The following is a 12,877-nucleotide window of genomic DNA, read 5'->3' as shown; positions in this document are numbered from 1 at the left end:
AGGGTGGCGGAGGGACTTTTTCATGTGAGCGAAGAGGTTCCACGCTTAACGCCCTGCACCCCGCCCTATGGTTCCCTCGGCCCAACGCGGCGGGGCCTGGTGGCAGGACGCGAGTTTGGACCCACGGGGGAGCCCTGGGTGCGTGGGGTTTGACGGGTTGATCGGGCCGCCTGGGCGCTCTTTTGGGGCTGGCCCTGCCCTTGCGGTCCTGGGTGTCGGGGCCTGGGGCAGGGGTGCGGCCGGGCTGGGAAGACAGGGAAGGGGGGGAGCGTGCGCTGCGGGAACCCAGGCCTTCTTGGCTCCGGAGCCGCGCGGGCTGCGCCCCCGCATTCCACGCATTCCCGCCTGGCCTCGGTTCCGCCGCCACGTGGTCGCTCCGCGCGCTGCGCTACCGTAAGGCTTGGAGAAGGCGCGCACTCGCGGCCCCGAGCGAGCGCAACGGACCTCCCAGCACGCAGGACTGCAAGACAGGAAGCAGGGCCCAGCCGAAGTGCCCCGCCGGCCCTCTCCCGCAGTATAGATAGAGGCTGCTTTTTTACGTAATCAGGAGAGCAGCACTGCTCCCGCAATGGCATATCTCTTTGTAAAGACAGGCTTGGAAGGGTGCTCAGGCCCCACTGCTGCCCGGAATAGGGTGGCTGACTGTCCATCGGAGGAACCTGACCGAACCGGACCAGTGACCATTATGGCTTCCCAGCAGTGACAGGGCAGGAGAGGAGCTGCAGCTGTCGGATTACTTAAAAAAAAAAACCCTTTCTTTTCATTCTTAATTAATTAATTACATTAATTAAGATCAATTCGTGTCTCGGTCCAATGGTGTGCTAGGGGTGCGGAATGCAAGGGGTGCTTAGCACAGAGGAAAATATTTGTTAGCCGCCACAACTGAAAAAAAAAAAAAAATGCCCTGCAGGTTCCTTCCTCAGAGGGCGTTCTGAGCACCTGACCTTAACTAGCAGGATGCCTGCCCTGTGCCTCCTGGGGCCCAGCGTGACCCTTCCCCCCCTCCCCAGGCGTGGCTGGGTCACCTCTCGGAATCCTGGCCTGGACAGAGCGCTGGCCGCCATCCTGTGGATGCAGGCGTGGGGATGTGGACAGAAGAGGCTGCTTGGAACACGCTGCAGACCAGCCCATCACGGTGACGGCCCTCCCTCCCCGCCCCAGTGGTGTAAGGGAGCTGCCCCTTTGCTCTGAACTCCCACAGGTTTGGAGGAAAAGCCTGCACTCATGTCCCCACCCTCAGCTCCTCATTTCTCCTCCACGGCGCTCCTCCCTCCCCCAGAAAGCCCCTCGTCATCGTCATCACTTCATCTTCTGAGCGGCCTCTCCCTCCACGCACCTAATGGGTGAGGGAACTGAGGTCCAGTCCCCTTGTCCAGCCACGGCCTTGGCAGCCCTGAAGAGCTGCCTGTCAGACCCACACCCGGAGTGGTTGGGCTGTGCCTCCCTCTGTGTCCTGGGTCCTTCCAAGCTGATCAGGATCATAATCTCCCTTTTCAAGAACTCGTAAAAGCCAGCCTCTGCCTCCAGCTGCCAGGGAGCTTGCAGCCACACGTGGGAGACTCCACACGAGTGTCACACACAGATCCACCTCCGCCAGCAGCGTGCAGCCCGGGGCAGACCGCCGGCCCCGTCTGTGATTGTGCCCACCCCGAGGCCGGGTGTGAGGCTGGTGGCGCTGTGCCTGGCGTTTGCCGAGGCCAGGTAGGCTCACTCACTCATGTAGTTGTTCTCGTGCAGATGAAGGCCGTGTGATGGACACTGACTGTGGAATGAACGAAACATTTGAGTTTATATCCAGAAAGAGAATTGAAAACATGGCTTCCTAGTCTATCGACTCACTTGTATTTGCTGACTTATCTTGAGCTGTCTACCTGTAAGATAGATATAAATCCTAGAATGTACTTACAAATACATTTTTAAAACGCTTGACCAGGAATCTTCTCTTCTTCCTTCTCACCCTGCCCAAGTCAAACACTTGATTTAAAAGGGAAGCATATTGTTTGCGCTGCTGGTAGTGCTCGAAAGCGTGGTGAATGTTCCTAAGACGCGCCCAACTTTCTGTGAGAAGCGTGGCAAGCATCCGCCCCACACAGTAACGCGTACAAGAAGGGCCAGGCCCCTCTGTGTGCGCAGGGGAAGCGGCGCTGTCACAGGAGGCAGAGTGGCCCTGGTGGGCAGACTAAGCCTATTTTCCAAAAAAAGAGCTAAAACTACACAGAAGGTTGTGCTGAGGCCTGTATGCGTGTAGCCTAACTGCAGATCTCAGAGGATGCTGACTAGGAAGAGATGCAAGCATGTTGAACTGGGAGGAGATAAGAGGAGAAAGGGTCAAGTGATCCAGTTCTAAGCGTCCTATTTTGCTTTATTATATGACAATAAAATCCAGATATGTTAAAATAATAAAAATAAAAAGGAAGCATATTAATTAAGACCTAAGTGTCAATGAAAGTGTGAGGGACAGATTTAAAAGGGACGGTTCCTGCCAGGTCAAAGGGGGCCAGAGTGTCAGGCCTTGATCAGGCCTCTGGGGCCCAGTGCCGCTCATTTGCATAAAAGGAGCCCCTCTCCGCTCAGTGGAAGAGATTCCGCAGGTGAAACCGGCTCCAGGTGTGGGTCAGTGGCAAGGCTGGATGCAAAGAGGGGTCTCTGTGACGAAGCTCCTGTCAGCCCACGGCTTGGACACCCACAGCCTGCCCTTGGGGTCCCACTGCAGTGCGAGGTGGGGAGGGGGCCTGGAGGCTGGTTTCAGCATTAGGCACCGCTGCAGCCTCCTGGGGAGAGAGGGCTCCTGGACCCCCAGCCTGGAGGGCACCCTCTGTGCCCCGGGGAGGTGGGCATCCATTGTCCTTCGCCCCTTTTGTCTGAGTTGTCTAGTCATCCTTTAACCCACAGACGAAGCTGGAAGCACCAACTGGAAAGCTTTTAAGCAAAATGCCTGTGGGGTGTGTCCGCTGGAGCCGGGGAGGGCCGTTCCTTGCCCCCTCATCTCCTGGCGGCTCCAGGTGCCCGGCCTATGGCTGCCTCCCCCCTGTCTCTGCCTCGTCTTCCCTGGAACTTCTCTGTGCGTGTCCTCGCTGCCCCAGCCGCCAGCAGTTCTGAGGAGGCACACAGAGAGGCCTTCACCCGAGAGGAGAGAGAGTGGGGACTGACAGGTCAGGGCGGCGGCAGCGAGCAGGTGGACACGCCGAAGGAGCAGCGGCTTTGACTCATTTCTAGGGTTTGAAGTGTGACATCCCGGGCTCTGGAACTGCAGGCTCGACTCCCAGCTCTGCACCTGCTCTCCGTGTGGCCGGCCCCTCTCCAGCCTCAGCCTCCTCGCCTGTCAGGCGGAGACCATGACCCTGACCTCACGGGTCTTCACGGAGATGAGACGGCGTGGTGCAGGTCAAGTCCCTCGAAGAGGAAGCCCTCCATGTTAGCAAAGAGCCAGCATCGATCCCACACTCTGTAACTATGACTTCATTAAGTCACAACCAACGTATCTCTCCATTAAAAAAACAAACAAATAAATAAAAAGCTTACATCACTGCCAATGAGATCGACACAGACTAGCAGGGCTGTTGTGCCCAGTTTCAGCCAAAGGAGAGGTCTCAAAGGTTTTCCTTGAGTCTGGTCCTGGGGAGCGGGCTGTCTCCTGTGTGCCGCTGCTGCTTCTTCTTCTTCTTTTATAAAAATATATTTTATTGATTTTTTTACAGAGAGGAAGAGAGAGGGGTAAACAGAAACATTGATGAGAGAGAATCATCGATCAGCTGCCTCTTGCACACCCCCCACTGGGGATGTGCCCGCAATCAAGGTACATGCCCTTGACCTGAATCGAACCCGGGACCTTTCAGTCCACAGGCTGACGCTCTGTCCACTGAGCCAAACCGGTTTCGGCTCCTGTGTGCTTCTTGAACAACAGCGGTCTCAGGGTCCCTCCTGTCACTTCGCAGGCCCATTGACAGCTGCGAGGAGGAGGCCTCAGGGGCATGGAGGGCAGAGAGCAGGGTGGGGAGCCCCGGGGCGCAGCGCTTGGGGAGATGAAGCTGGGCTCTTCCAGCCGGGGGGCCCCCTCCGGGGCCTCACCCACTCCTTCTCCTGCCCTTTGGTTCCTGGCTGATTAGGCCGAGCTCAGAATCCACCCACTAACGAATTCCCAGGCAAGTTTCAGGGTAATAGAGGCTGTTTGGAAAGAGGAGATGAAAGATAAGGAAGTGAGGAAGGTAAGAGTTCCAGGCTCAGTGGGGGGAGGTCAAAAGGCCAGGAGGCTGGCAGGCGAGGCAGGCAGGGGGAGAAAAGAAAGTTAGACGTGCACCCCCTTGGTCCCCCCGGGGCTGCTCAGGGCAGAGACCAGCAGTGATGCTGATGGGGGCGATCACGTGACCCTGCTTTCGGAGACCTCCAGCCTGCACAGCATCTTCCCAGGTGGTACCTGACTCATCTTCCCAGCGGCCCGAGGACAGCCACCGGGTTCCCATTTCACAGATGGGGAAATGGAGGCCCACAGAGCCGGGAGGCCTTCTGGCTGTCTCATTCTAAAACACGGGGGCGGGGGGGGGGGGGGAGGCAGATTACAAAGCACCTAGAAATTGCAGGGTTCACCTTTAGAAAGAAAACACAGCTGTGTTGGGATATAATTTATACACGATGAAGTTCATGCATTGAAAGTGCACAAGTCAGGGTGTGAGTACAAAGCTGTGCAACCACCTCCGTTATCAATTTTAGAAGATTTTCATCATTCCAAAGAATCCCACCCCCCCACCGGCAATCTGTCTCTGTGGGTGTACCTGCTTTGGACCCTTCATTTAAATGGACCCCTACAGCCGAAACCGGTTTGGCTCAATGGATAGAGCATCGGCTTGGGGACTGAAGGGACCCGGGTTCGATTCCGGTCAAGGGCATGTACCTTGGTTGCAGGCATATCCCCAGTAGGGGGTATGCAGGAGGCAGCTGATCGATGACTCTCTCTCATCGATGTTTCTAGCTCTCTATCTCTCTCCCTTTCTCTCTGTACAAAATCAATAAAATATATTTTAAAAAAAAAGAATTTAAATGGACCCCTACAGCATGGGCCTTTTGTGGCTGGCTTCTTCACTTAGCAGAATGTTTTCCGGGTTCCTCCAGTGTTTTGTGCACGGTGTCCGCAGTCCATTCTTTTTCACGGCCGAGTAATATTCTACTGTGCCAATGGACCACGTTTTATGTATCCGTCCATCAGCCAGTGGACACGTGGGTCATGCCCACTTGAGTTCTGCCTGCTAGAATAACGGTATTTTTTTGCATGGCACCTTCCATTTCTCTTTCAAAGCGGGGGAGTTCGGCTTTAGCGGGTGCTCCAGCTGAGGGAGAACCTTGTGGGGTTTACTCTCTGGGACCCAGGAGGCCAGGACAGACCGACACTTTTGATGAGGACCTCTCAGCCACTTCACTCCCCCTGCCCTGCCCTTCTCTTCCTCCTCCTCCTGCTATTTTTTTTCCTTTGATCTTTTCTCTCATTCCTTCTGCAGGGAGGTCTCATGTCTGGAACCACAGACAATTAGAAATTGCATAAGATATGTGTGTGTGTTTTTTCCCCTGTGAGTTGAGAAACTCGACAGGATGGACATATTGTCCTAATTAGCTTGTGTGGGTCAGCGTGCTGTGGCGATGGGGGAGAGTGGTGGCTACTGGGGACCTGGGCACAGGCATGGAGGGGCGTCAGCTCTGACTTTCACTGAATACACCTCCACCTTCAGTATCCCAGCAACAGGGCTCTGACCTGTACCCGTGACAAGCGAAAATCATCTTAGACCTTCTCCTGACGTCCTCTCTCCCCGGCTCCCTGTCTGGGCCTGCAGAGCCCCCAGTGGCCGCCTCACTGGGAGCAGAGGGCTCCTCACTTGCCTGGGCCTTGGGGTGGAGCGGAGGCTGCGGGGTGGGGGAGGGGAAGCCTGTGCCCTCGGGTGTGTCTCCTCTGTCCCAGCCTCGAGAAGCTAGCCCAGAGCTAGAACCTAAGGCGCTCACACTCCTAGTGGTTTGGGAGCTCAATGCTCAATCCCCGCCCCACCTCCGATGCCCTCCACCGGGTCAGCCTGCTCTTCAGCCAAGGGCCCTGGTCCCCTCACCCCCATCCTGGCCTGCCCAGAGCTCACCGGAGGGAGATGCCAGGGAAGACCTGTCTCTGGGAGTGCGTGGGGTTAGGTGAACAAGCCCGGAGTCCTGATGCGGAGCCGGGATGCGAGGGGAAGGGGGGTCGGTGAGGACACACGGGGCCGACCCCCGGCTCCCCGCACGGTGCAGTGTGCCGGACCTCGGAGCCTTGGCGGAAGAGGCTGGGCACTTTGTCAGTTGTCCTGTGGGCCCTGAAATCGTGGTCTCGGGGCACCAAAGCTCCTCAAAAGAGCATGAGCAGGGGAATCGGAGGGAGGCTGCTGAGGAACCTCGAGAAATCGGAAAAATGAGCGTGTTTGCCGTGGAGAGTGCGCGGGCCCCTCCCACCGCCCTGATTAAGGGGAATCGGTGTTTGTGGGGGCGGTTGGTAAGAGGCCTCTGATTGGGAGACCATTTTGTGGCTTTGGCCTGTAATTTGGACTCGGGGATCAGGCGCAGTTAATGTGATAAACTTACAAACCTCCACTTGTGACCAGATGCTGAGCCGGCCCCCAGGCAGCCACCAAAGCTGGCACGGCGAGCGCTGGGCTCCCGAGGTGGGGCGGGAAGGCTGTCTCCCAGGCCGGCTCTGGAGCCTGGGAAGCACGGGTCCTCGTCCTGCCCGCCATCCCTGCTACGTGCACACGCTGGCTCAGAGTCACTTTGTCAGACATCAGTGTTTGAGGCTGTCCGTGTCCCAGACTGTGAGCCCTGGGAGGCAGGAGGGCAGGCACCCTTACCTGGGGGCCCGACACACAGCAGGGCCTTCGCACAGACACGCTGGGCCAAGGAACGAAGGAATGAATGGGATGAAGGTGTAAAAGACATGTGTTTGGCTTGGAGAGCCGGGCCACTCCAGGTCAGAGGTTTGTCGCAGGAGGGTCTTTCTGTTATATTTCTCTTGCTTCCCAAATCACCAAGATCAGGCTACTGAGAAGACAGACTGATTTTGTATGTGTGTGTGTGTGTGGGTGGGTGTGGTGGGAAAATTGGGAGGATGGGTTAGATGCTTGGATGGGGTGTGGGAGGGATGGGAGGAAGAATCAATATGCACAGCCGTGGGTCCCCACCCTCTCTGTGTCCCCGAGTGTCCCCAGGACTGTATTCACACCATCGTCCTTGTGAACATATGACATCCTTTGGCGTCTACACTGAATGGCCAGATTATTATGATCTCTGAATGCATAATAATCTCTGTGTGTGTGTGTGTGTGTGTGTGTGTGTGTGTGTGTGTGTATTTATACATACACATATGAGAGGCCTGGTGCATGAATTCGTGCATGGGTGAGGTCTGGCCAGCCTTGGCCAGGGTGAGGGGACACGAGCAGTTGGCTGGCCTGCCTCCTGGTTGAACTCCTGATTGAGGGGACAATTTGCATAATTGGCCTTTTATTATATAGACGATACACTGAGTGGCCAGATAATTATGCGTTCAGAGATCATAATAATCTGGCCACTCGGTGTATGTCGCCTTCAATGCTCTGGTTTTATTTCCTTTTCTTCGGTTCAACCTTTCCTCCCTCACTGTGACCAAAGTGGGGCGAACCCCATTCCCCTTCCTCTGCCAGGAGAAGGTTGGACATTTTCAAACAGGAACGCTTACTGGGGCTCGGCAGTCCAGTAAGCCAGCAGAACGGGGGGCGGAATGAGACAGGAACAAGTTCACCGGGCCCACGTCCTGACCCTGAGGAGCTGAGAGTGGAGCAGGGCCGGCCAGTGCAGCTGCTGCCACCCGCCGGGCCCGTGCCCCCCCCTTCCTGACGGTCACCGACACCCAACGTCCAGCCCAGCATGCCTTCCCGGCAGGCTGCAGGCGGCCGGCCGTGTGATGTCAGATACCATCTCTGGGCGGGATGATAACGCAGCCGGTTGGTTTTCTCAATGAAACAGGGACTCCCCGCGCCATGGCCCCTGAGGAAGTGGCACTCGAATGGGGAGCCACGGGCTCCATGACTGCAATAGGAAGTCCCAAGAGCCTGCGTTTCTCATCGCAGACTAGCCCAGTGGCCGGCAAGCTCATTAGTCCACAGAGCCAAGTATCAACGGTACAACGTTTGAAATTTCTTTGGAGAGCCACATTTTGTAAACTTAAACTTCTAACGCCACTTCTTCAACATAGACTCACCCAGGCCGTGGCATTTTGTGGAAGAGCCACGCTGAAGGGGCCAAAGAGCCGCACGCGGCTCACAAGCTGCAGTTTGCCGACCACGGGCCTAGAGGGACTGCCTCCAAGGGATTCTCACGGAACACAGCCGCTTGGACGCGTTTTCCGAGGCTGTGGGACACTCGGGTGGGTTCAGCTTTCGTTTTACAAATAGCCAGCTTCACGGGGAATATTTCTCTTCACCTCAGCCTGATTCCCAGTCGCCTGGCGCTCTGTGAGATCTTCCTAAAGTTATCGGGAAAGAAGATTCCGAGGTCAAACGAGTTGGCTAAAGACTATGTACGTGCGAGATTCCTAGGGCACGCTTGCAAAGGCACTGAGAAGTCCTGCAGGATAGGAACATGCTGGCTGGCAAACAGAACACTTTTGATGTCACATCTATTGATAACTGTTGTCTATTTCTCTTTCATAAAACGAAACGGCTGTTAGAAAACTTGCCAGACAGAACCAGACTGTGGGGCAGCCCCTCCAGCCAGGTGGAAAAGTACTGTTTTTTACCCCCCCCCCCCCAAACACACCTACACCAGGGTCTTATTTTGCAGCTGGATTGGGCGGGGAGAGGAGGAGAGGACGCACTGCTCATATCATTTAGTGATTCTTTCTTTAATTGCTAGTGAAGAAGCTTTGCATTTTTCCGTGCGATGATTTGTTACCCAAATTTTCTGGGGTGTCAATTGCATTTCCTTCTTCCTCTCTGATCGCTTAGGAAATTGAAACTGGATGCGGCTCTTGTATATTGTATAGCAGTTCCTCATCTGCACGGGGAGTTGGCTTGTATTTGCATCTATCGCCCATTTGCCCGTTGCCGTTGCTCTTTCTGTATTCTATCACCCGCGTGACAGGTTTAATTTTCTTTTTTTTTTTTTTTTAACATCCTCGAGCTCCTCCAAGGAGATGTTTCCATGTCTTTAGTCAGAATGTGTTTCCTTCCCACAGATGGGGAAAAGGTTATTCTATTTTCTTCTAGCTTGTTAAAATAAATCAGGGGGGGGGGGAGTGTGTTTTCTCCTCAGATACATAATTCACATTTATCCTGGGAAATAAAAATGAGCAAACACAGGAACAACCCAACCCTGCCACATCCTTACCAGCTGGCAGTGGTCACATAGCTTTGTCGGTCTTTCCAGAATTTTCTCGGCGTTTGTGTACAAGTTTAAAAGTGTTTTTAATTTTCGTGTGTAAGGTGTGGACACCCACGCTCTCACGGGCAGGTGAGCATTGCTGGTGGCCAACGCCGGGCGTGGCTGCACTTTGCAGCGCGTCCCCCTGTGCTCGGTGCCTGGCCCGTGTCTCTGGTCGAAGCTCACCCAGATGGTTTTCCTCTTCTTTCCGGTGGGACTCAAAAGTCTACGTGCTCCTTCCCCCCACCGTGCACCCCGTCTCATAGACTTACACTCGTTTTCTGAATGGAGGAGTGATTATTCCCCGAAGGACCGACTTTCCCACAGTGCGGGCAGGTGGACAGCGTGTGGGGAAGGCTAATGCATGATGGCCCGAGTCTGCCCATGCTGAAGGGACCCGCAGGAATGAGGGCCGTCCTCCTTGAGGAGGGCAGGCAGGTCCCTGGGTGGGAAAGGGCTTCTGGATCCCATGGGAGGGTTAATGTCATGGTTTTAGCAAAGTGAGGACCTGCTCCAGCGCCAGGGGAGGCTCAGGTTTGCATCGGAGGCCGGACCCAGCAGGCTACGCGGGCATTTTGAAAATGGGAAAGACCCGTGCCCTGGGCCCGCACAGCACCCTCTGAGGGGTGGCCCCCGAACGCCAGGGTGGGGGACGGAGGAGGGGAGTTGGCGGTGGCAGAAGTCCCTGTGCCATCCCTGGCGTGGCCGGAAGGAGCTCCACTTCCACGTGACCAGTGGGGACAGCTCGCTGGACCCCGATGGGCCAAAGTCAGACGGCCTCCCTCCCATCCCCGAGCGTCTCGCTGTGCGACAGGGATGATGCTCACCGACACTTCCCTGGACCATCCTCGGATCTCATCCTTGTCCCGGCAATGCCCATCCCCGCTCAGGGCTGTGGATGCCAGCTGGACGCTGGCCACTCCCAGGCTGGTCTGTCCAGCCAGTCCCACTCTCATTTATGGTGCTGCTGGGTGGCATCTGCCTGGCCACCAGCTCATGTCCAGGCTTAATGTTTTTGAAAAACCCCAAAGGTGTCCTCGACTCCCGACTTCCTCCCCGCCTTCCTTCACCCCCGCCTCACCTGCGGGCCCCCCATCCTGGCGGTGGAAGCCCGGAACCTTGCAGCCATCCTTCACTGGCCTGGTCCCCTCAAGCCGCAGGCCCAAGTGTCAGCAGGTCCTTCCGAGGAGACCTTCCACGTCTGTCCGGACCCTCCCCCCAGCACCTGGCTCTGTCTGTCTTTCTGGTCCAGGCAGGTGGCCCCACCCCCAGGGCCTCCTCATCTCCCTCAGGCCCCTAATACCCACCACGGGGGCTATCCTTGAACACAGGCATTTGGGGACACACACACATTCAGTGCATGACTCTGCTTTGGTCTCAAACACCTCATCGCCACAAATGGGGCTTTTCTCACTCCACCTCCACACGTTTTTTGGGTTAGGAGACAGGAGGTGGCCCCTGGGTATTATAATTAGAAGGGTGAACAGCACCAGGTCTCCCACCCGAGGCCCCAGCACCGTGGGAGTGCGGCTTCTGCAGACATGACTGATGAACCCCACAGAACGTTGTGGAAGCTGTCCTTCAATGGATGGATGGCCTGCCCGCCGTCTGTGAATGGGGAGATGTGTGTGTCCCGCCCCCTCCCCCGCCCCGTCTCCCCCTCTCCCAGTGCAGGGAAATCATGGTTCAGGAATTGAAAATTATGTGGTGAACAGCAATTTAGAAGGCTCCTCACAGAGCAAGTTTTAAAACAGAAAAATAAATAAATAAATAAATAAATAAAGGAAAAGAAACAGCTTGTAAAATCTGTTATAAAAAACCTCAATGGAAGTGGTTACTTTCAAACACTACCATTGTTTCTGAGTTAATTCAGTAAAATTTTTATTAAGTCAATTTTTCTCTCCCCCCACCCCACCTCCCGCCTTCTTGTTTTTGCACTTAATAAAAACATCTAACCAACCCTTCAAACCCCCAAATCAAGCCTTTTATCTTCACAGGGCAAATTCCACCTGCCAATTTGCAGAAGGGCTCGGTTTGGTCAGCAGACCGCGGCACCCCGCCTCAGCAGAGTTTCCACTCGCAGCCAGCCAGCCTGCAGGGCCCTCACCCTGCCGGGGTGTGTGGGGGTGTGTGGGGGTGTGTGTGGGGGAGACGGTGTTACATTGATTGAAGGGTGTGTGGCGGAGAGGAGAGCATGGGTGTTCCAAGCTTCCTTTTTGTCTTACGGCTTTCGGAGCTTTGAAGATTTCAAAGGTAGGTCCATCCTTGGGACCCTGTCCTTCCAGCCTGAGACCTCAGAGGGGCGGGGTGTGTGTGTGGGGGTGTCTGTGCCTCTCCTGCCCCACTCAGGACCCTCCTGATGCTCCCGGCCCCTCTCCTGTCTGTCCCGGGCCCTGGGCCACAGTCCCCGGCACCTGAGCCAGGGGCTCACCTGAGAGCCACTTCCTGCACCTTCCTGCATCCTGGGCTGGGCTGGGCGGTACCGGCTTCCAGCCGGTGGGACCTGGACTCCTACACAATCGTCACAAAACAATGGAAAACGATCAAGAGAGAGGAGAGGACGGTCCGGTTTGGGGGTGTGGGGGTGTCCCGTCAAGCACAGTTGGAACCTACAGGAGGGGAAGAGTCCCCGGGAGGAAGGTAGAGAGGTGAGTTCAAGGAGAGGGCGGCCAGCAAGACCCCCTGCAGGGACCAGAGTCACGCCAACCCGCAGATCACGCCGGCCTGAGACCTGGATCACGCCGGCTCCCTAGACTGTTTCCGAGGTCTGCCGAGTGAGGAGCGGGCCTGGCCGCGGGGCGGGGTCCCAGGCAGCATCCCGGCCACCCACCTGCCCGGGAGGGAGACGTCCCGGAGTGAGAGGTTCCGGCTCCTGGACGGGAGCAGACAGCTGGGCTGATGGGAGAGGAGCCTGGAGGAATGGACTTGGGCCAGCGTTAGCCTGGAGAGCAGGGGCTGCCCCTGCAGGGGAGGCAGAGAGCGCTGGGCCTTCGATGCCACCGGACGGCCTGTCCCCCAGGCAGGCTCTCAGCGCCCAGGTCCTGGGGGCGGGGGCAGCCAGTCTTTGTCATGGGGGTGCCCAGCCTCTCAGCAGCAGACACACCAGGGACCTTGGCTAGGGCCCACGCCTGGGGCCACCAGCCCCCTACTTGGTGACGAGCGATCCCATGGGACCCCTTCTGCTCCGGGAGGGACACTGCCCAGGGCTCTGCGTCCTCACAGAAGCGGCCACGCGCCTGGACCAAGAACTCGGCTCACAGCTGGGGGACACAGTGGCCAGCGGGGACCGGGACTCTGTCTGCACCCCCATCAGCAGGAGCAGCCAGGCTGAGGGACCCAGCGGAGGGGGGACACCTGGCAGAACTGGGGACCCTCCTTCCTTCCTTCCGTTCGCCCCGCGTGGCGAATGCACCCACACAAAGGCCATTCTCTGGGGCCGTGACCCCAAAGGCAGGGAGTCACAGAGTCAAGAGCCAAGGCC

General features: G+C 56.7%; 1 protein-coding gene across 1 annotated transcript in view; it reads left to right on the top strand.

The window, feature by feature from the left end:
• LTO1 (LTO1 maturation factor of ABCE1) overlaps positions 1-9,696 on the top strand; it is a 35,217-nt gene extending 25,521 nt beyond the window's left edge. Inside the window, exon 4 of the mRNA XM_045577456.1 lies at positions 9,459-9,696. Within this exon, the coding sequence (XP_045433412.1) occupies positions 9,459-9,681 (223 nt within the window). The 3' untranslated portion in view covers positions 9,682-9,696. The remainder of the gene's footprint in view (positions 1-9,458) is intronic.
• The last annotated feature ends 3,181 nt before the right edge of the window (positions 9,697-12,877 follow it).

The sequence above is a fragment of the Pipistrellus kuhlii genome, unplaced genomic scaffold, assembly GCF_014108245.1.
Source record: "Pipistrellus kuhlii isolate mPipKuh1 unplaced genomic scaffold, mPipKuh1.p scaffold_m20_p_9, whole genome shotgun sequence".
Lineage (NCBI taxonomy): Eukaryota > Metazoa > Chordata > Mammalia > Chiroptera > Vespertilionidae > Pipistrellus > Pipistrellus kuhlii.
Note: the sequence above shows the minus strand (reverse complement) of the source record. Positions and strands in the feature narration are given on the sequence as shown.